Consider the following 15,163-nt stretch of genomic DNA (forward strand, 5'->3'; position numbering starts at 1 on the left):
TACCTGGATCACGCTGGCAAGGCTGGTATCCTTGTCTACCATACTCTTGATGCGCTTTTGCAGCGTCGTCACTTCGTCGGATGACGCCCAGTCCAGGCCCTTGTTGAGCCAGGATGGCAGCCGCAGTGGAGGCCCGGACTTGAACTCGGGAGGAGCAGCCCATGTGGAGTCACGGGGTTCCATGACATAGAACCACTCCTGTTGCCACCCCTTCATGGTCTCCACGAAGGTGCCTTTGGGCCAAGTGACGTTGGGGAGCTTGCTCACCATGCCGCCGCCGCACTCCGCGTGTTGACCATCCACCACTTTTGGCTTCACATTGAAGACCTTGAGCCATAGGCTGAAGTGGGGAGGGATGCGGAGGAATGCCTCACACACGACGACGAACGCCGAAATGTTGAGAAAGGAATTCGGGGCTAGATCATGGAAATCTAGCCCGTAGTAAAACATAAGGCCGCAGACGAAAGGATGGAGGGGAAACCCTAGCCCGTGAAGGAAATGAGGAATAAATACTACCCTCTCGTGGGGCTCCGGAGTAGGGATGATCTGCTTCTTGGCCGGAAGTCGGTGGGCGATTTCCTTGGCTAAGTATCCGGAGCTCCTTGATGTTCTCCTCCGTGACGGAGGAGGCCATCCACTTGCCCTGCGCTCCAGATCCGGACATGGCTAGAGTGTTTTCTGGGGACGGAAGGGATCGAAACTTGGGCGCTGGAGCTCGAGGGCGGATGGGCTGAGGAAGAAGAAGGCGTGGGATGAAAAGGTGGATTCTTATCTCCTTATAAAGACAGTAAATATAGAGCGTCCCCCCACGAGCCTTAAACCTCGCTTATTCCCAAGGGGTCGTGCGAATGGCACAGTTGGATTACCCAAACCCCTATTGATGAGAATCTCGTGATAAGGGGACATGATCTCTGTTTTGACAAGACGTGTCACCGAAGGCTGCGTCTCGAAACGCAAATCGGGGAATTGAAAAAGATTCGAAATAATGAAGAGGCCAGACGTAACGTCTTGCCAGCGAAACTATCAGTAAAGACATATTATGTTTTTTGATTAAGTATTATGCCCTTGTGGTAGTGGGTTGTAACTGTTAAACAGAGCCGGATATAGTTCTCGTTAATCAACTACTTTGAAGTATTTGGAGGAGGAACCTACCTTGCAATGCCGAAGACAATCTGCGCGCCGGACACATCGTCATTGAAGCCTGGTTCAGGGGCTACTGAGGGAGTCCTGGATTAGGGGGTCCCCGGGCGTCCTGGCTATCTGACGTGGGCCGGACTGATGGGCCGTGAAGATACAAGGCGGGAAGCTTTCCCCCGTGTCCGTATGTGACTCTCCTTTGCATGGATGGCAAGCTTGGCGTTCAGATATGAAGATTCCTTTCTTTGTAAACCGATTCTGTGCAACCCTAGGCCCCTCCGGTGTCTATATAAACCGGAGGGTTTAGTCCGTAGAGGCAATCATAATCATACATGCTAGACATCTAGGGTTTAACCATTACGATCTCGAGGTAGATCAACTCTTGTAACCCTTATACTCATCGAAGTCAATCAAGCAGGAAGTAGGGTATTACCTTCACCAAGAGGGCACGAACCTGGGTAAACATCGTGTCCCCTGCCTCCTGTTATCCTCAATCCTTAGATGCACAGTTCAGGACCCCCTACCCGAGATCTGCCGGTTTTGACACCGACAGCGGGGACCGCAGGTCGCGGCGCTACGGCCCGAAGGGGCGACGCAGCGGCGGAGCCCGAGTCGGTGCAACCGCGGGAACGACCTCGGGGCGGCGGCGGGGACCGCGTATCGCAGCACTACGACCCGAAGGGGTGACGCAGCGGCGACGCGTGAGTCGATGCAGCCGTGAGGAGAACTACGGGGCGGTGGCGCTGCGACCCGACGGGGCAACGCAGCGGCAGCCTGATGCTCGATCGATGAAGGGGCGCGCATACTCGAGACGATCTTCACGAAATCCTGTGATGGCGCGTGCAAAAAGCTGATTAGACCGATCACACGGCGCGTATGAAGTGGATCGTGACGCTCAGATGATCTGTCTGATTGTTCACGAGGTTGGAGAGGCGCAGACGATAGCAGATGGCCGTAGCCCCACATGCCAGTGAAAACAGCACGAGCCGGCATCCGCGCGTGGAAACACGCGAGCGACCGAGTGCTCACGCGGCATCGGTGGACGGTCAGAGCCGTGGTGCAACACAGAGCCGCCAGAGCGGAGTTCACCTCAGCCGCACACGCACGCGCACGTGACGTGCCGTCATGCAGGAAGCCAGGGAGACTCCCGTGTAGATGCGTCGTGTACACGGATGAATCTGCATGGCGAGGTGTATGCGCACCATGGAGACTTGTGGATCGCTTGGCTCGGTGATGAAGTCTGGATGGACCGCATGCAACACACACAGAGGGAGGCGGGGGTGGTGTAAGATTTCGGATTGGATCAAGGCGACGACGCCCGGCGAAGACAGGTAGACGGAGACGCGGGCGGCGGCCGTTACGAGCCGCCGCATGGCGTGCGAGGCCACCAAGTGAGATGAGACGCCGGTGTAGTCGATGCCGAAGTCGGAGTAGAGGCACGCGGGGTCGACAGCGGTGGCGGGCGACGCAAACCTATCTTAGATCGGAAAACCAAAGAAAAATAACACCGATCAATCGATCTACGAGAGAGAAAAACCCCAACCAACGGATCGGACAAAAGACTCTTTAGGGCAGCCGATCAACGCGACCGGCGAACGAACCCTAAGTACAGGCGGCGCGGCCCTCGGCGGCAGTCATGGAGGCCGACCACCCCGGGGGCGGCGCGGAGCAGAAGCGGCGAGCGACGGCTAGGTTGGATCGGTTAGGCTGATACCATGTTACAAGGGAGAGAGAGGGATCGTTGCGGAATATGATGGATGTATTACTGAGCCTCGAGGGCGAGTATATATTGAGTACAAGACTTGGAGGGCAAGACGCCTCTCCTATAGATAAGGTAGAAGACAGATTACAAATCCTAGACTACCAAATACATGTATCCCAAATATATCTCTAACAATTTGAACCCTGGTGGGCTGGGATACCACAGTCCCTCTAACCATCCAACCACAGGTTGGTTCGCTTTTTTGCACCTTTTGGTTTATGCGCTGCTTCCATCAGATGGTCCATCGCAAAGCCGAGGCTGCACCGCCGCTTGCACAGTCGGCATGCCCCGCAACACCAGTGATCCTTGTAGCAACGACTTGCAGCATGGCTCGCGAGCTCGCCAGGCACCTTGGCATTGTCAGTGCCGCGCTTGTCAACGTGGTGCCCTGCAGCCCTGACGGGTTGGGCACCACGTAGCCAGTGGTCGGCGCCCCGTCCTTCAGCACCTTGATTCGCCTCACGCGTGGCCATTGCCAATTGTCTGTCATGCAACTTCGCTGCATCATACCAGCTCTACTGTCGGCGTCACCCACCCCTGTGTTGAGCTCGCCCTCGTAGTCGTGCGGCTCACATCTTGTTGAAACACAGTTAATGTTGCGATCACCCTTGCAGTAGTGGTGGTCGTAGCCGCCCCCTCCTGTTTGCATTAGCGCCGCTATTGCGACCACACATCGAAGAAACACATCGCCTCGCAGCAATGGCGGTGGCGCCTCCTTGCAGTACAACGACACCTCGTCAACACTGATTGCAATATGAGAGTGCTACTACACCACGGGTTCGCAGCAAGGTGGCTGCGGTCATGGAGATGGACGCGACACTAGTGCTCATGGTTGTTACACGGACACCCTCTCAATCTTGCAGCACCAGCGGTTGTTGCGGCTTGATGCGCATCGGTGGGTTGCGGCGGCCCTCTCCGATTTGTAGCAATGTTGGTTGGGCATGGGAGTCCATCTCCTCCAGCCATGGGAGCGTGATGAACAAGAGAGGGAGGGATGAGGGGAAAAGAAGGAAAGAAGATGAGTGGGTGAGAAGACCCCGGCAAGGTGGGCCCCATAAGGGGTACGTGTCAAGCGGGAGAAACGGTTTACGGGAGAAAGAAATCAGTCGGTTGGTTTAAAACATTTTCCCCTTGGTTTTTCTGTGAAAATTATGAATCAAATTCCTTGGAGGTGACTTTTTTCAATTTATTACGGGGTAATCCCAGCGGATGCACGATTTGTGTGTGTGGGCTCTCTCGTGCTGGGCTTTCTAGGGTAGTTTTAGGCCTCACTCTCGCGTGAGCCTCTTCAGTGGGCTATTCTTCGACTCCACCGCTCTCCTCCCCATCAGCTGCCACCACCCCCGCTGGAGGACGACAACCTCCTCTCCGAGATCCTCCTCCGCCTCCCCTCGGAGCCCTCCTCCCTCTCGCGCGCCTCCCTCGTCTGCAAGCGCTGGTTCGGCCTCGTCTCCGACCCCGGCTTCTCCCGCCGCTTTTGCCTCCACCACCGCCGCAACCCTCCCCTCCTTGCGTTCTTCGACAAGTTTCACGGCATCTACTCTGCAATGGAGCCCCCCAATCGTGTCCCGGAGGGCCGCTTCTCCTTGCAGCTCGACGACGGCGAGGGCGCCCGTTTTCTGCTCATCGGGTGCCACCAAGGCCTCGTACTCAGCCGCCATAGATTGCTGAACCAGCTCCTGGTCTGGGATCCCGTCACCGGGGATCAGCACAGGTTTGCCCGTCCCCTGGGCTTCGAGACGTTGGGACCTTCTGTCCACGGGGCGGTGCTTCGGGCTGCCGGAGACGTCCACCACTTCCAGGTGGTCTTGGTACGCACAGAAATAAGCGAACAACATTCACGAGCGATCGCCCGCGTGTACTCATCGGAGACCGGCATATGGGGTAATCTCATGTCAACACCGCTTCCACCCAAGGCTTCGAATTCTCTTTTGCTATTCCCCCCTAGGATCAATACGGTATTTCCTGGTGTCCTAGTTGGGGATTCGCTTTACTGGTTGCTTTCTGGCATTACGGCTGGCATCCTCGAGTTTGATTTGGGTAGGCAGAGCTTAAGTGTGATACATGTGCCAGTGGACATCTATGCTAGGGGCAGTTCCCACTTCACCGTTATGCGAGCAGATGATGGGGGGCTTGGTTTCTTTTTTCTGTCAAGATTCACCGCACAGTTATGGAAGAGGAAGATTGATTCTGATGGTGTTGCTTCATGGGTGATGGGAAGAACTTTCGAAATTGACAAGCTATTTTCCCTTAATTCACTGAAGTGGGGAGGGGTCCTTACGATACGAGGGTTTGCTGAGGACAATAATGTGGTGTTCCTGTCAACAGCTACCAGCCTATTCATGCTACAGCTTGAGTCATTGCAGTTGAAGAAACTTTTCGATACTACAATCGTGGGCTTCTATCATCCATTCGAAAGTGTCTATGCTGCAGGTAATAGCATTCCTTTACAATGTGGGTTATAACAAAATCAACATATCTTTTGTTAATTGGTTGGTTCATGTCGTTCACATTGTTTTGTGTTCAGCTAACAATTTCAAGTAGTGACATATCACTTGTTTCTTTTGCTGCTTGGTGATATTTTCAACATGTAGCGATGTTGTTCTGTAGTGTTTTCTTCTTTTCTTCTATGTGATGTGATCTAGGAAAACATCGGTTAGTGATAACTAGCCAGTTTTTCTTCTGTAGCAAGGTGGTTCTACTGTATCATGATTTTGAGTCCCCTCAGTTGAAGCCAGTGGGTTACTCTTAAATCCAAAACAGAGTTAACAAGTTGGTTTGATATTTATCAGACAGTTCATATTTATCACTTTTAGAAGAGTCATGTTGCAAGCGGCGAGTTCATTTGCACCAGAGTTAATTAATAAGTCAACTTTGTTTGTTCTTTTCTCGCTAAATTTCTTTAATTTTTTTTGAATATTCAGGATCACTTCTATGTGATGTGAAGTAGAAAAACATTGGTTAGTGATAGCTAGCCAGTTTTGCTTCCGTAGCAAGGTGATTCTACTGTATCATGATTTTGAGTCCCCGCGATTGAAGCCAGTGGGTGACTCTTAAATCCAAAACAGAGTTAACAAGTTGGTTTTGTATTTATCAGACGGTTTATATTTATCTTTTTTAGAAGAATCATGTTACAAGCGGTGAGTTCATTAGTACCAGAGTTAATCAATAAGTCAAGTTTATTAGTTCTTCTCTGGCTAAATTTCTTTAAAAAAATGATTATTCAGGATCACTTCTATCTAGAATTCATTAGTATTGATTTTCTTTATTTTATTTATCTGATATGATATAACACGAAACGGGATTCAGAATAATTTTAGCTAACTTCTCCCTTCTGATCAGCTAATAGTCTGAGCTTGCATATTTTTCATTTTGTGACACTAGTGAGGATACACTGTTTTGAGAATACTATCTATATTTGATAGTAGATATGGTTCTGTTTATCTACTCCTATGTTGTATTTAACTTGGTTGTTTTTCCTATATTATATATGTGATTTTATCTAAATATCTCAACGATGCCCCTCATATCTATTTGACTTTTTGTTTGAATAATGTTGGTTCCCTGACCTCATATGCTTGTAGGCACAGGCATTGGTGGTGGACATGGTGGACCTGAACTTTTGCACAACACATAAGATGATTGGTCAGATAGATATTGCTACCGTGATGTATTTGATTGAGTAGGTAAGCTTATCTTCAAGTAGTAGCTGAGTGAAGCATTTTTCCTTTTACTTGCTTCATGGATATTTGTATGTGTTATTTTTAACTGTTGCTACATTGCATTTGATATTTTTGTGTCTGCGAAATTTATTGAGTGAGGTTTTTACGCTGTCAGAGTAATTCATAACCAATAATACCTGACAATTTGACTTAAAACTTCCTTTATAGCAATTGCCATTTCACATTGCTGTTCATTTGGGAGCTTCGTTATACCTAGTGTTTACTTGTAGTTCTTGTGCAATTATACTAATGTAAGGCTCTTAGGCGAGTTTCTTATACATATATTCTTAGCTTAGTTTGTTTGTCACTCTTAACTCGCATGTGAAAGCGGCTATGAGCCTGTCGGCTTTTTTTAAGTCATCTAGGGGCTGGAAATATGAAAGTAGACAGTGTAGTTCATATTCCATAACCTATCTAAGAAAATATGATAACCTTCTTCTCAAGGAAATAGACAGCAGTAATCTTAATGGTTATATCTAATAAACTCAGTGGCGGAGCTAGCCCAGATCTTCAAAATGTAGATGTTTGGGGTGGCCAAAGACTATATTTTTTCTAATTGAGAACCCTATAAGAATTTCCTTCACAATTTTGACCAGGGGGGGGGGGGGGGGTCCAGCCGTAGCTCCGCCTGTGAACGGTACCATCTCTGTAATTTTGGGCATATGCACTAATATTTGAGGATTCTGAACATAAAAGAAGTTAGTATGAAAATTTACTAATTATGTACAGCACATGGTTCTTCGAAACTAAAATATAGTTGATTCTGGAGCAAAATCTTTGTCGCACCTCTTGCTGGTTATGATTGGAATCCCCCCCCCCCCCCCCCCCCCCCCCTCTTTCATTGTTGCGGCTGATCTTCCCTAATTCATAATAAAGTCAATCAACATTGCTTCCAGCCATGTATTCTCATCATGCATTTTTCTTCCCAACGATTGCTTTGCTGTCTCAAAGGGCTACTTGAAACCTTTGCTGGCTCTTTGGTTGTATGGCATGATCCTTTCCCCTTGTCTATCTTGGGCTGCCCATGAGGCTGTCTTGTCCTCACATTTGAGACTTGTCACTATTGATCAACCACATTGGGCGCTGTTTTTCTTCATGCTCCAGTTTCCTCTCTCAAGGAGGCAAATTTAGGATGTTAATCTGCCTTAAGTGCACTTTCCACCTACTACATGGGTTTACTCCGCCACCACTGTCTCTGGGGCAAATCTGAAACCACGGGCCGCTGGAAATCTCTTGCTGCTTGGGCAAAGGTTTGCAAACTGAAGGACAAAGGTGGTCTGGGTATTATCTACCTCACAGTTCAAATGAAGCTCTCGTGCTTTGCAGTCCTTTGCGTTTGATGCCAAAATCACTTTCTGGTTGGTGAAACTCTTTGATAACATTATCTATCTCTCTTCCACCTGCCTATGTCCAAGCAGTCCTTCAGCGGTATTCAGAATCTGGAGCAATTGCTTGAAACCACATGCCTTGATGCAGAGGCGGAGCCAGGATTTCTCAAAGCATAGGGCTAAAACTAACTGACTAAAAATAAAGTCAAATAGCATGCACACCAACGCGTTCTAGAAGTATGCCACAAATTCACATTAAAGATGAAATATAATTTCATTATTACCACGAGAGAAAATTCGATAAAACAAATAATTTAACAAAGTGCATTTTTGCAAACATTGTTTGGTACCAAATTAATGAAGACTTGCTTAATTCTAGGCCATTGTTTCTTCACCAGCAATAGTAGAAGGACCTGGAGCTGCAAATATAAAATCGAGTATCTGAACCAGCCCATACTTGTTCAACATTTTGCCTTGGGTTTTGAAAAGCTTTACAATGTCTTCTAGCTCTATTATGAGCACTATTAACATTGCCAACACGAGTCTCAAAAGATGCAGTAGCATTTTTCCAAATACTAAAACCTTTCTTTGTATATGCTTCTATTCCACAGTTTTCAGCTCTTGGTTGCTTAAAGAGAAAACAATGAAAACAAAAGGCGGCTTTTTTAGCAACACTATATTCCAACCAATCATGTGACTTGTACCACTCTTCATGAAAGCCTCTCATTTGTTTCCCTTTTCTTTCTTGTTCATAGACATGTCCTGTTGGTCGGCACGGTCCCATGGCCAAATACTCCCTTCTAGCAGCATCTCTCACATTCACATGCAACTCCTCAATTCGTTTTCGGAGGCCGGGGTCGGGATTAATGTCATCTGGATTAAGCTCCACACGTGCATTACTAGCTCCGGCTCCTACTGATTCGGTAGGCGAATCATTGGTGTTGGTATTGTTGGTTGCAGGCTGCCCAGATGTTGACTGAAAAAACGATTCAATTGTCCAAATCCTCTTCATCTTGGATTTTTTTTGCTGTTAACAAATAACAATGAAACAGAAGTGATTAATGTAATTCAATTGAACGTCACAAACTCGTTGATTTTCAGCTAATAGAAAGAGACTAGGGAAAATTAGATGACAGATACAGTAAACTGAAGATTACCTGTCCTGCTGTCAGTCTAGCCGATTGTGAAGATGAAAAGGAACAGAAAGGGCTGGAGCCTGGAGGGGGCTGCTCCTGCTCGGACGAGGCGAGATGACCCGTGCTTCGAGGGGCGAGCGCCAGCCGCCTGGGCGCGGGACGCCGGTCTCAGTTCTCGTGGGAAACGGCGGGCGGCTGATGCGTCGCAGCTGAGGCGGCGCAGCTGTGAACGAGAAATATTTGATCGATCAGGCGAGATATCAGGCGAGACGCTGGACGATTGATTCCTGAGGAATCGCTACTACCAAAACCAACGTGGAGTCGTGGCGCAGGTGTCTACTTTTTTTTCCAACCAAGCCCGTAGGACAGCTCAGTTGGGCTGGGAACTGGGAACTTACGTGGGCTGTGCTTGGACGCCTGGGGCTGGGCTTTGCAAGTCTACAAATGTAAAAAAAGAATCTACTAAATATATACCTACCAGTTGGGCCCAGCCTGGGGCTATCCAGTTGCCCCAGGCCCAATTCCGCCCCTGCCTTGATGACAGCAGCTACAACTGGACAGGCGTTTGGAACGCCAATACACATCGAGCTAAAAGATTCTAGGCCATTCCGTAACACCCCCAAAATGGATATGGAGTTGCAGTTCTCTCAAGCTAAAAAGCCTTTGCTTGGCTTATGGTACAAGACTCTGCCTCAACACTAGGGTCCTAGTTGTCCACCTAAATCAAATGGATGTAAGCTGCATGTCTTGTGTCCTCTGTACAACTGGTGCTCTTGAAACTGAGGATTGCATCTTCCATTTTGAATCAGCATAGCTTGTTGAAGATATATGGTCATACACTGGCAACCTGTGCAGGACTTTGTACTGGTTATTAGATCGGGTTTAACTCTTTCTGCATGCCTTTCTTATTTGACGTCTTACTTTTTGGAACATTAAAATCTTAAATAAAATGTTACATTAGCCATGCACACCAAGAAAACCACTTGTAAAATTGATCTTCTGCTACAGCCTACAGGCTTTCAGATGGAAGGAGAGCTAAGACCTTCCCCGCGTGGCTTAATTCACCAGGCTAATTGACGTCTTACTTTTTCTACCATTTCATCCTGGCTGCTTTGTAATTATCTGTACTTTCCTGCCCGTAATGTTCTTTTCTCCTGGAAATTCTTGTTGGGGTCCTTTGTACAGTTCCTGTTTTTGTTCTAGTATATTTCACTGTCGGGACCTCCCCTACAGTTTTCTGTCAAAAGGGAAAAATGTGGGATAACATTGTGTGCATCGTGTACATACATACATGATACAGGTACATCGATGTTAAAGAAAATTGGCATGTCTTGCATCGTTTGACTCTTAACATAATACCTACTCTTTCCCTCTTTCCCTCTTTCCTCTGAAGGGTAAGTTTTGTCTGGTCCAAGATACATGTTGCTATGGTTTTTATACAGTTAATCTCTTCAATTTTGCTTGGTAATTTAAATTGAATATGTAATACACTTGACATGCCCAGAGTCATTTATTCATCATAAACACTGATTTCATTTGAGTAGTGGTATATTATTTTTTATACTATGCAGAGTAAACAAATATTTATTTCAGACTGAACGAAGTTTTACCTCCGTTCGGAAATAAGTGATGCTGTTTTGGTTGAACTAAAACAGTGTCACTTATTTCCGAACGCGGGGAGTATTAATTAATAAGATGATGCATGATATCTTTGCTTGAGGCTTCTACTGCATGAATTTTATCAATTTGATTTGCCACTGACTGTCTAGATTGCACGTTACTACAAATTATGCCTATACTACGACTTTGTGATAATCTAGGCAGTTCAGCATTTCCCTCGAAGGGTCTAATTGTGATATCTGAACCACTGTTTATTTACCTTCTGCTGAAATCTGATGTAGCCAAAGACTTGAGAATGTGTTGACAATATAAGTTGAAGTTGTGCCACTACAAAATAACTTTTTTCCTATTGGTTTGTCCAATGACGCTGAGATGATTCAGTTTTCTTTCGGTCTTCTTTTCCACGATGGTGAATCTATCTTTTTGTGTTTGAGTCATAAAAAAATTGTAAGATATAACTTGGTACATATTTCCTTGACTGACTGACACTGATTGCTCCACAGGTATCTATAGTTCTATTCTGGTGACTGGCACGCAGAAATGGCTTGTTGGGTGAAGGTTCTTCCATTTTGTGGGCTCCACTCAGATAAAAAATTGACCTTTTATGTATCATGCACCATTGAACTGTGATGTGGACTTTGTAGGAGGTCATCGCTCAATTTCCTAACTTTTTTGTATTATATATAATTTCCCTAGACAAATAGTCAACTAACATGAAGGCACAGCGGGTTGCTTTGGTTAGTTGGTACCTTGAGGCTTTGTTTGCTTTATGCTTGCACAATGAGACAAGCCGGCCTTCAGTTGATATTGCTTGCTGCTTTTGTCTTTGGGTTCATCTTCTTGATGCCTTTCGTTTGATTACTCTCCATCATGTATCAGCTGTGGAGATATCGACATTGAATTTCTGCACGTGTCCCGTATTTTTCCATGTGTTTCGGTTGAAATTTTATCCGATGCTGCTTGATGAATGCTGAACTGCACCTGCCTGATCTGGTGCTGTTTTGCTGGCGATTCATCCAGGGTAGGGGTATTAAAATGTACTACTTCGCTATACATGGTAGACATCGATGGAGTGAATCATGATACATGGAGTATACATCCAAATGAAAATTTCCCCTTTGAATGAAGCCACTAAAACTTGCCATGGTGGAACACGTATAGTCAAATTCAGCCTAAAAGGGCTCTAACCTTTAGTATAGTTTCTAGTATGGTTTCTGCGTAGTTCTACATTTCTTTGATCTTGTCCACTACATATATTTAGTATTTTATCATTTATATTAGTAACATGGTAAAAATGTCATGACAATATTAATCAGAATGTGTGAACTAATGTAAGATGTTTTTGCAGTACAAATTGAACTAAAAAACATCTTATACTAGATAATACCCCGCGCATTGCTGCGGGAATTGGTTACAATATATTTTGATAAGATTTGATTTTATGATACATGAATATTTGATTGGTAATATGGGAAGTAAAACTAAATATGATTGATTTCATTTAAGTACTGAGGTTACATGTGTACATGTCTATTTGGTTATATCGGATATGATGGTGCACCACACATTGTTGTGGTATTCTTAGATGACATTAAGAGTCTTATTGGATTATCAGTGCTTGATTACCAAGAGGTTATCTTGGTTATCTAAGAGTGTCAACTATGACATAGTGCACTTCATAAAAATAGGTTTAAGGAGAAAGGAGGGGGGGGGGGGGGGGGGGATGTGGAGGAATAGTATCTCATCATATTTGCAGGTCGCAAGTTGATATTAGTACAGGACATTTATAAAGCTCAAAACAAAAAAAAATGTGCCCCAACTTTTTTCCCCATCAAATTGCTTGATGTCACTGCGTGACCGATGCAAAATGCAGCTTAGACACCTTAAATCACAGCTTTGCTCAACATATGACAAAGCCAAGCCTGAGTATGAATGTTTGGCCATTCATATTTTTGAGGATAAGCTCCGACCTGTACCATAAACTCACTAGTAAAAAAAGGGCCTAATGTTCAGCTCATTAGTCCCGGTTTGTAAACCATACTAATGTGACCATTAGTGTCGGTTCTAATAGCTAGGCAGGCGGCGCTCATTAGTCCCGGTTCGTGGCGAACCTTTAGTACCGGTTCGTGCCATGAACGGGGATTAAAGATGTGGTGGCAGGCTGGTGTCAGGCTGAGGCCCCACCAACACCTTTAGTCCCGGTTCGTGGCACGAACCGGTACTAGAGATGCACCTTTAGTCCCGGTTCGTATAACCAACCGGGACTAAAGATCATCCTATATAAACCTTCGTCGAGCCCGAGCTCTCTGTTCTTCCCCTTTCCCCTCCTCTGTTTTCTTCCTCTTCCTCTCGAGCTCATCCGCCATTTTGCCAAAATTTGTTAAGATTTGAAGGCACCCCATCCATCCAAGTGATCACAAAGGTTAGCAACTTTGTCCTTTCATCTCTCATTGCTAGATTAGCTCTTGCAATGCTCTATAAGTATAGTAATTTGTGGGTTTTATTTTGGGAGGAATTATATGTGGTAGTATTTGATTTATATGCAATTTGAAGCCAAAATAACTCTTAGTTTGCATATGTAGGTGTGGTTTACTTAGTGCCGTCCCGTCTCCGTCCTAACCACCGTCGATCGCCCGCACCGTCCCGTCGCCGGCACCACCTTGTGGTGAGCCTCTTGTTCTTATCTTTTTATATATAAAAAAAATCATGTTTGTGTGATTTAGATATATAGTTGTATAATTTTCTTACCCGTACTTTGTTTGTTATACATAGTGCCATGGTTTTGATATCTGTCCCCGTCGGCCCTCGTCCAGTTTATGATTCAGATGTGGTATATTCTCTTTTATAAGTATTTGTTGCATTTCATGTTTATGACAAATTATGTCCCTCAAGTTGACATAGATATTTTTATCTAGGAGGTATGTGAACCGGAAATTCCAACCGACCCTATTGTCGAGAGGTTAAATTTAGTTGAAAAAGAAAACGAGTATTTGAAAGAAAAATTGAAAAGAATTGAGGGGGGGAAGATGGAATTGGATTTGCATGTTGCCGATGTCGTCGATGATCACAAGATCAAGATGGACAAAATGCGCTTGAACATTAGAAAGATTAGAAAATATGTCATCGATAGTGAGGCTTGGTATCATTATGATGTTGGATCAATTGTTACCTTAGTTGCGATTTTGATCGCATTTGTTGTTGCACTTAAATGTTTTAGTTAGAGAGTTATTTGTATGTTGTTTTATGAGAATAACTTTATGTATAAACTTGTATTAATTTGGTCTATTTGGTGCTGTGTAATGAAGATGAGCCGGCAATGGATGTATGATGACCGATGCTCTCCCCAGTTCATTAAAGGCGTGCATACTTTTCTGCTTGCGGCTGAGGCAAACAAGCGGGCGGATGGTTTTATGCCTTGTCCATGTGTTGGCTGTAAGAATGATCACAATTACTCTAACTCAAGAACCATTCACTGGCACCTGTTGGAGTCTGGTTTCATGCCCCATTATAATGTTTGGACCAAGCACGGAGAAAGAGGGGTTATGATGGAAGACAATGAAGAAGAAGAGGATGACGACAGCTATCCTGGCCATGGGTTCCCTGAAGACGATGGTACAATAATAGGGGAAGAAGCTGAGCCGGCAATGCGGGAAGAAGCTGAAGAAGAGGCATCAGATGAGCCCACCGATGATCTAGGTCGGGCCATTGCCGATGCAAAGAGAAACTGCACAACTGAAAATGAGAGGCTGAAGTTGCAGCGCATGTTAGAGGATCACAAGAAATTGTTGTACCCAAATTGTGAAGCTGACAAGAAAAAGCTGGGCACCACACTGGAATTGCTACAATGGAAGACAGAGAATGGTGTATCTGACAAGGGATTTGGAAACTTGCTGATAATGTTAAAGAAGATGCTTCCAAAGGACAACGAATTGCCCGAGAGTATGTACGAAGCAAAGAAGGATGTCTGCCCTCTAGGATTAGAGGTGCAGAAGATACATGCATGCCCTAATGACTGCATCCTCTACCGCAGTGAGTACGAGAATTTAAACGCGTGCCCGGTATGCGATGCATTGCGCTATAAGATCAGCCGCGATGACCCTATAGTGATGTCGAGGGCGAGCGCCCCAGGAAGAAGATTCCTACCAAGGTGATGTGGTATGCTCCTATAATACCGTAGTTGAAATGTCTGTTTCAAAACAAAGAGCATGCCAAGTTGATGCGATGGCACAAAGAGGGCCATAAGAAAAACGGGAAGTTGAGAGTGCCCGCTGATGGGTCGCAGTGGAGAAAAATAACGAGGAAGTGGAAGGACTTTGCAGGTGACGCAAGGAACGTATGGTTTGGTCTAAGCGCAGATGGCATTAATCCTTTTGGGGAGCATAACAGCAATCATGACTCTATGTATGTATAACCTTCCTCCTTGGTTGTGCATGAAGTGGAAGTTCATTATGATGCCAG

General features: G+C 45.7%; 1 protein-coding gene across 1 annotated transcript; it reads left to right on the top strand.

Moving 5' to 3' along the window:
- Window positions 1–3,700: 3,700 nt before the first annotated feature.
- On the top strand, window positions 3,701–11,494 carry LOC123142403 (uncharacterized). The gene is made up of 4 exons (XM_044561332.1): window positions 3,701–3,730; window positions 4,192–5,332; window positions 6,484–6,585; window positions 11,209–11,494. Exons 1-3 carry the CDS (start codon window positions 3,701–3,703, stop codon window positions 6,534–6,536), a joined length of 1,224 nt encoding a protein of 407 aa, XP_044417267.1. The 3' UTR covers window positions 6,537–6,585; window positions 11,209–11,494.
- Window positions 11,495–15,163: the final 3,669 nt, after the last annotated feature.

This window comes from Triticum aestivum, chromosome 6D, assembly GCF_018294505.1.
Source record: "Triticum aestivum cultivar Chinese Spring chromosome 6D, IWGSC CS RefSeq v2.1, whole genome shotgun sequence".
Taxonomy (NCBI): Eukaryota; Viridiplantae; Streptophyta; class Magnoliopsida; order Poales; family Poaceae; genus Triticum; species Triticum aestivum.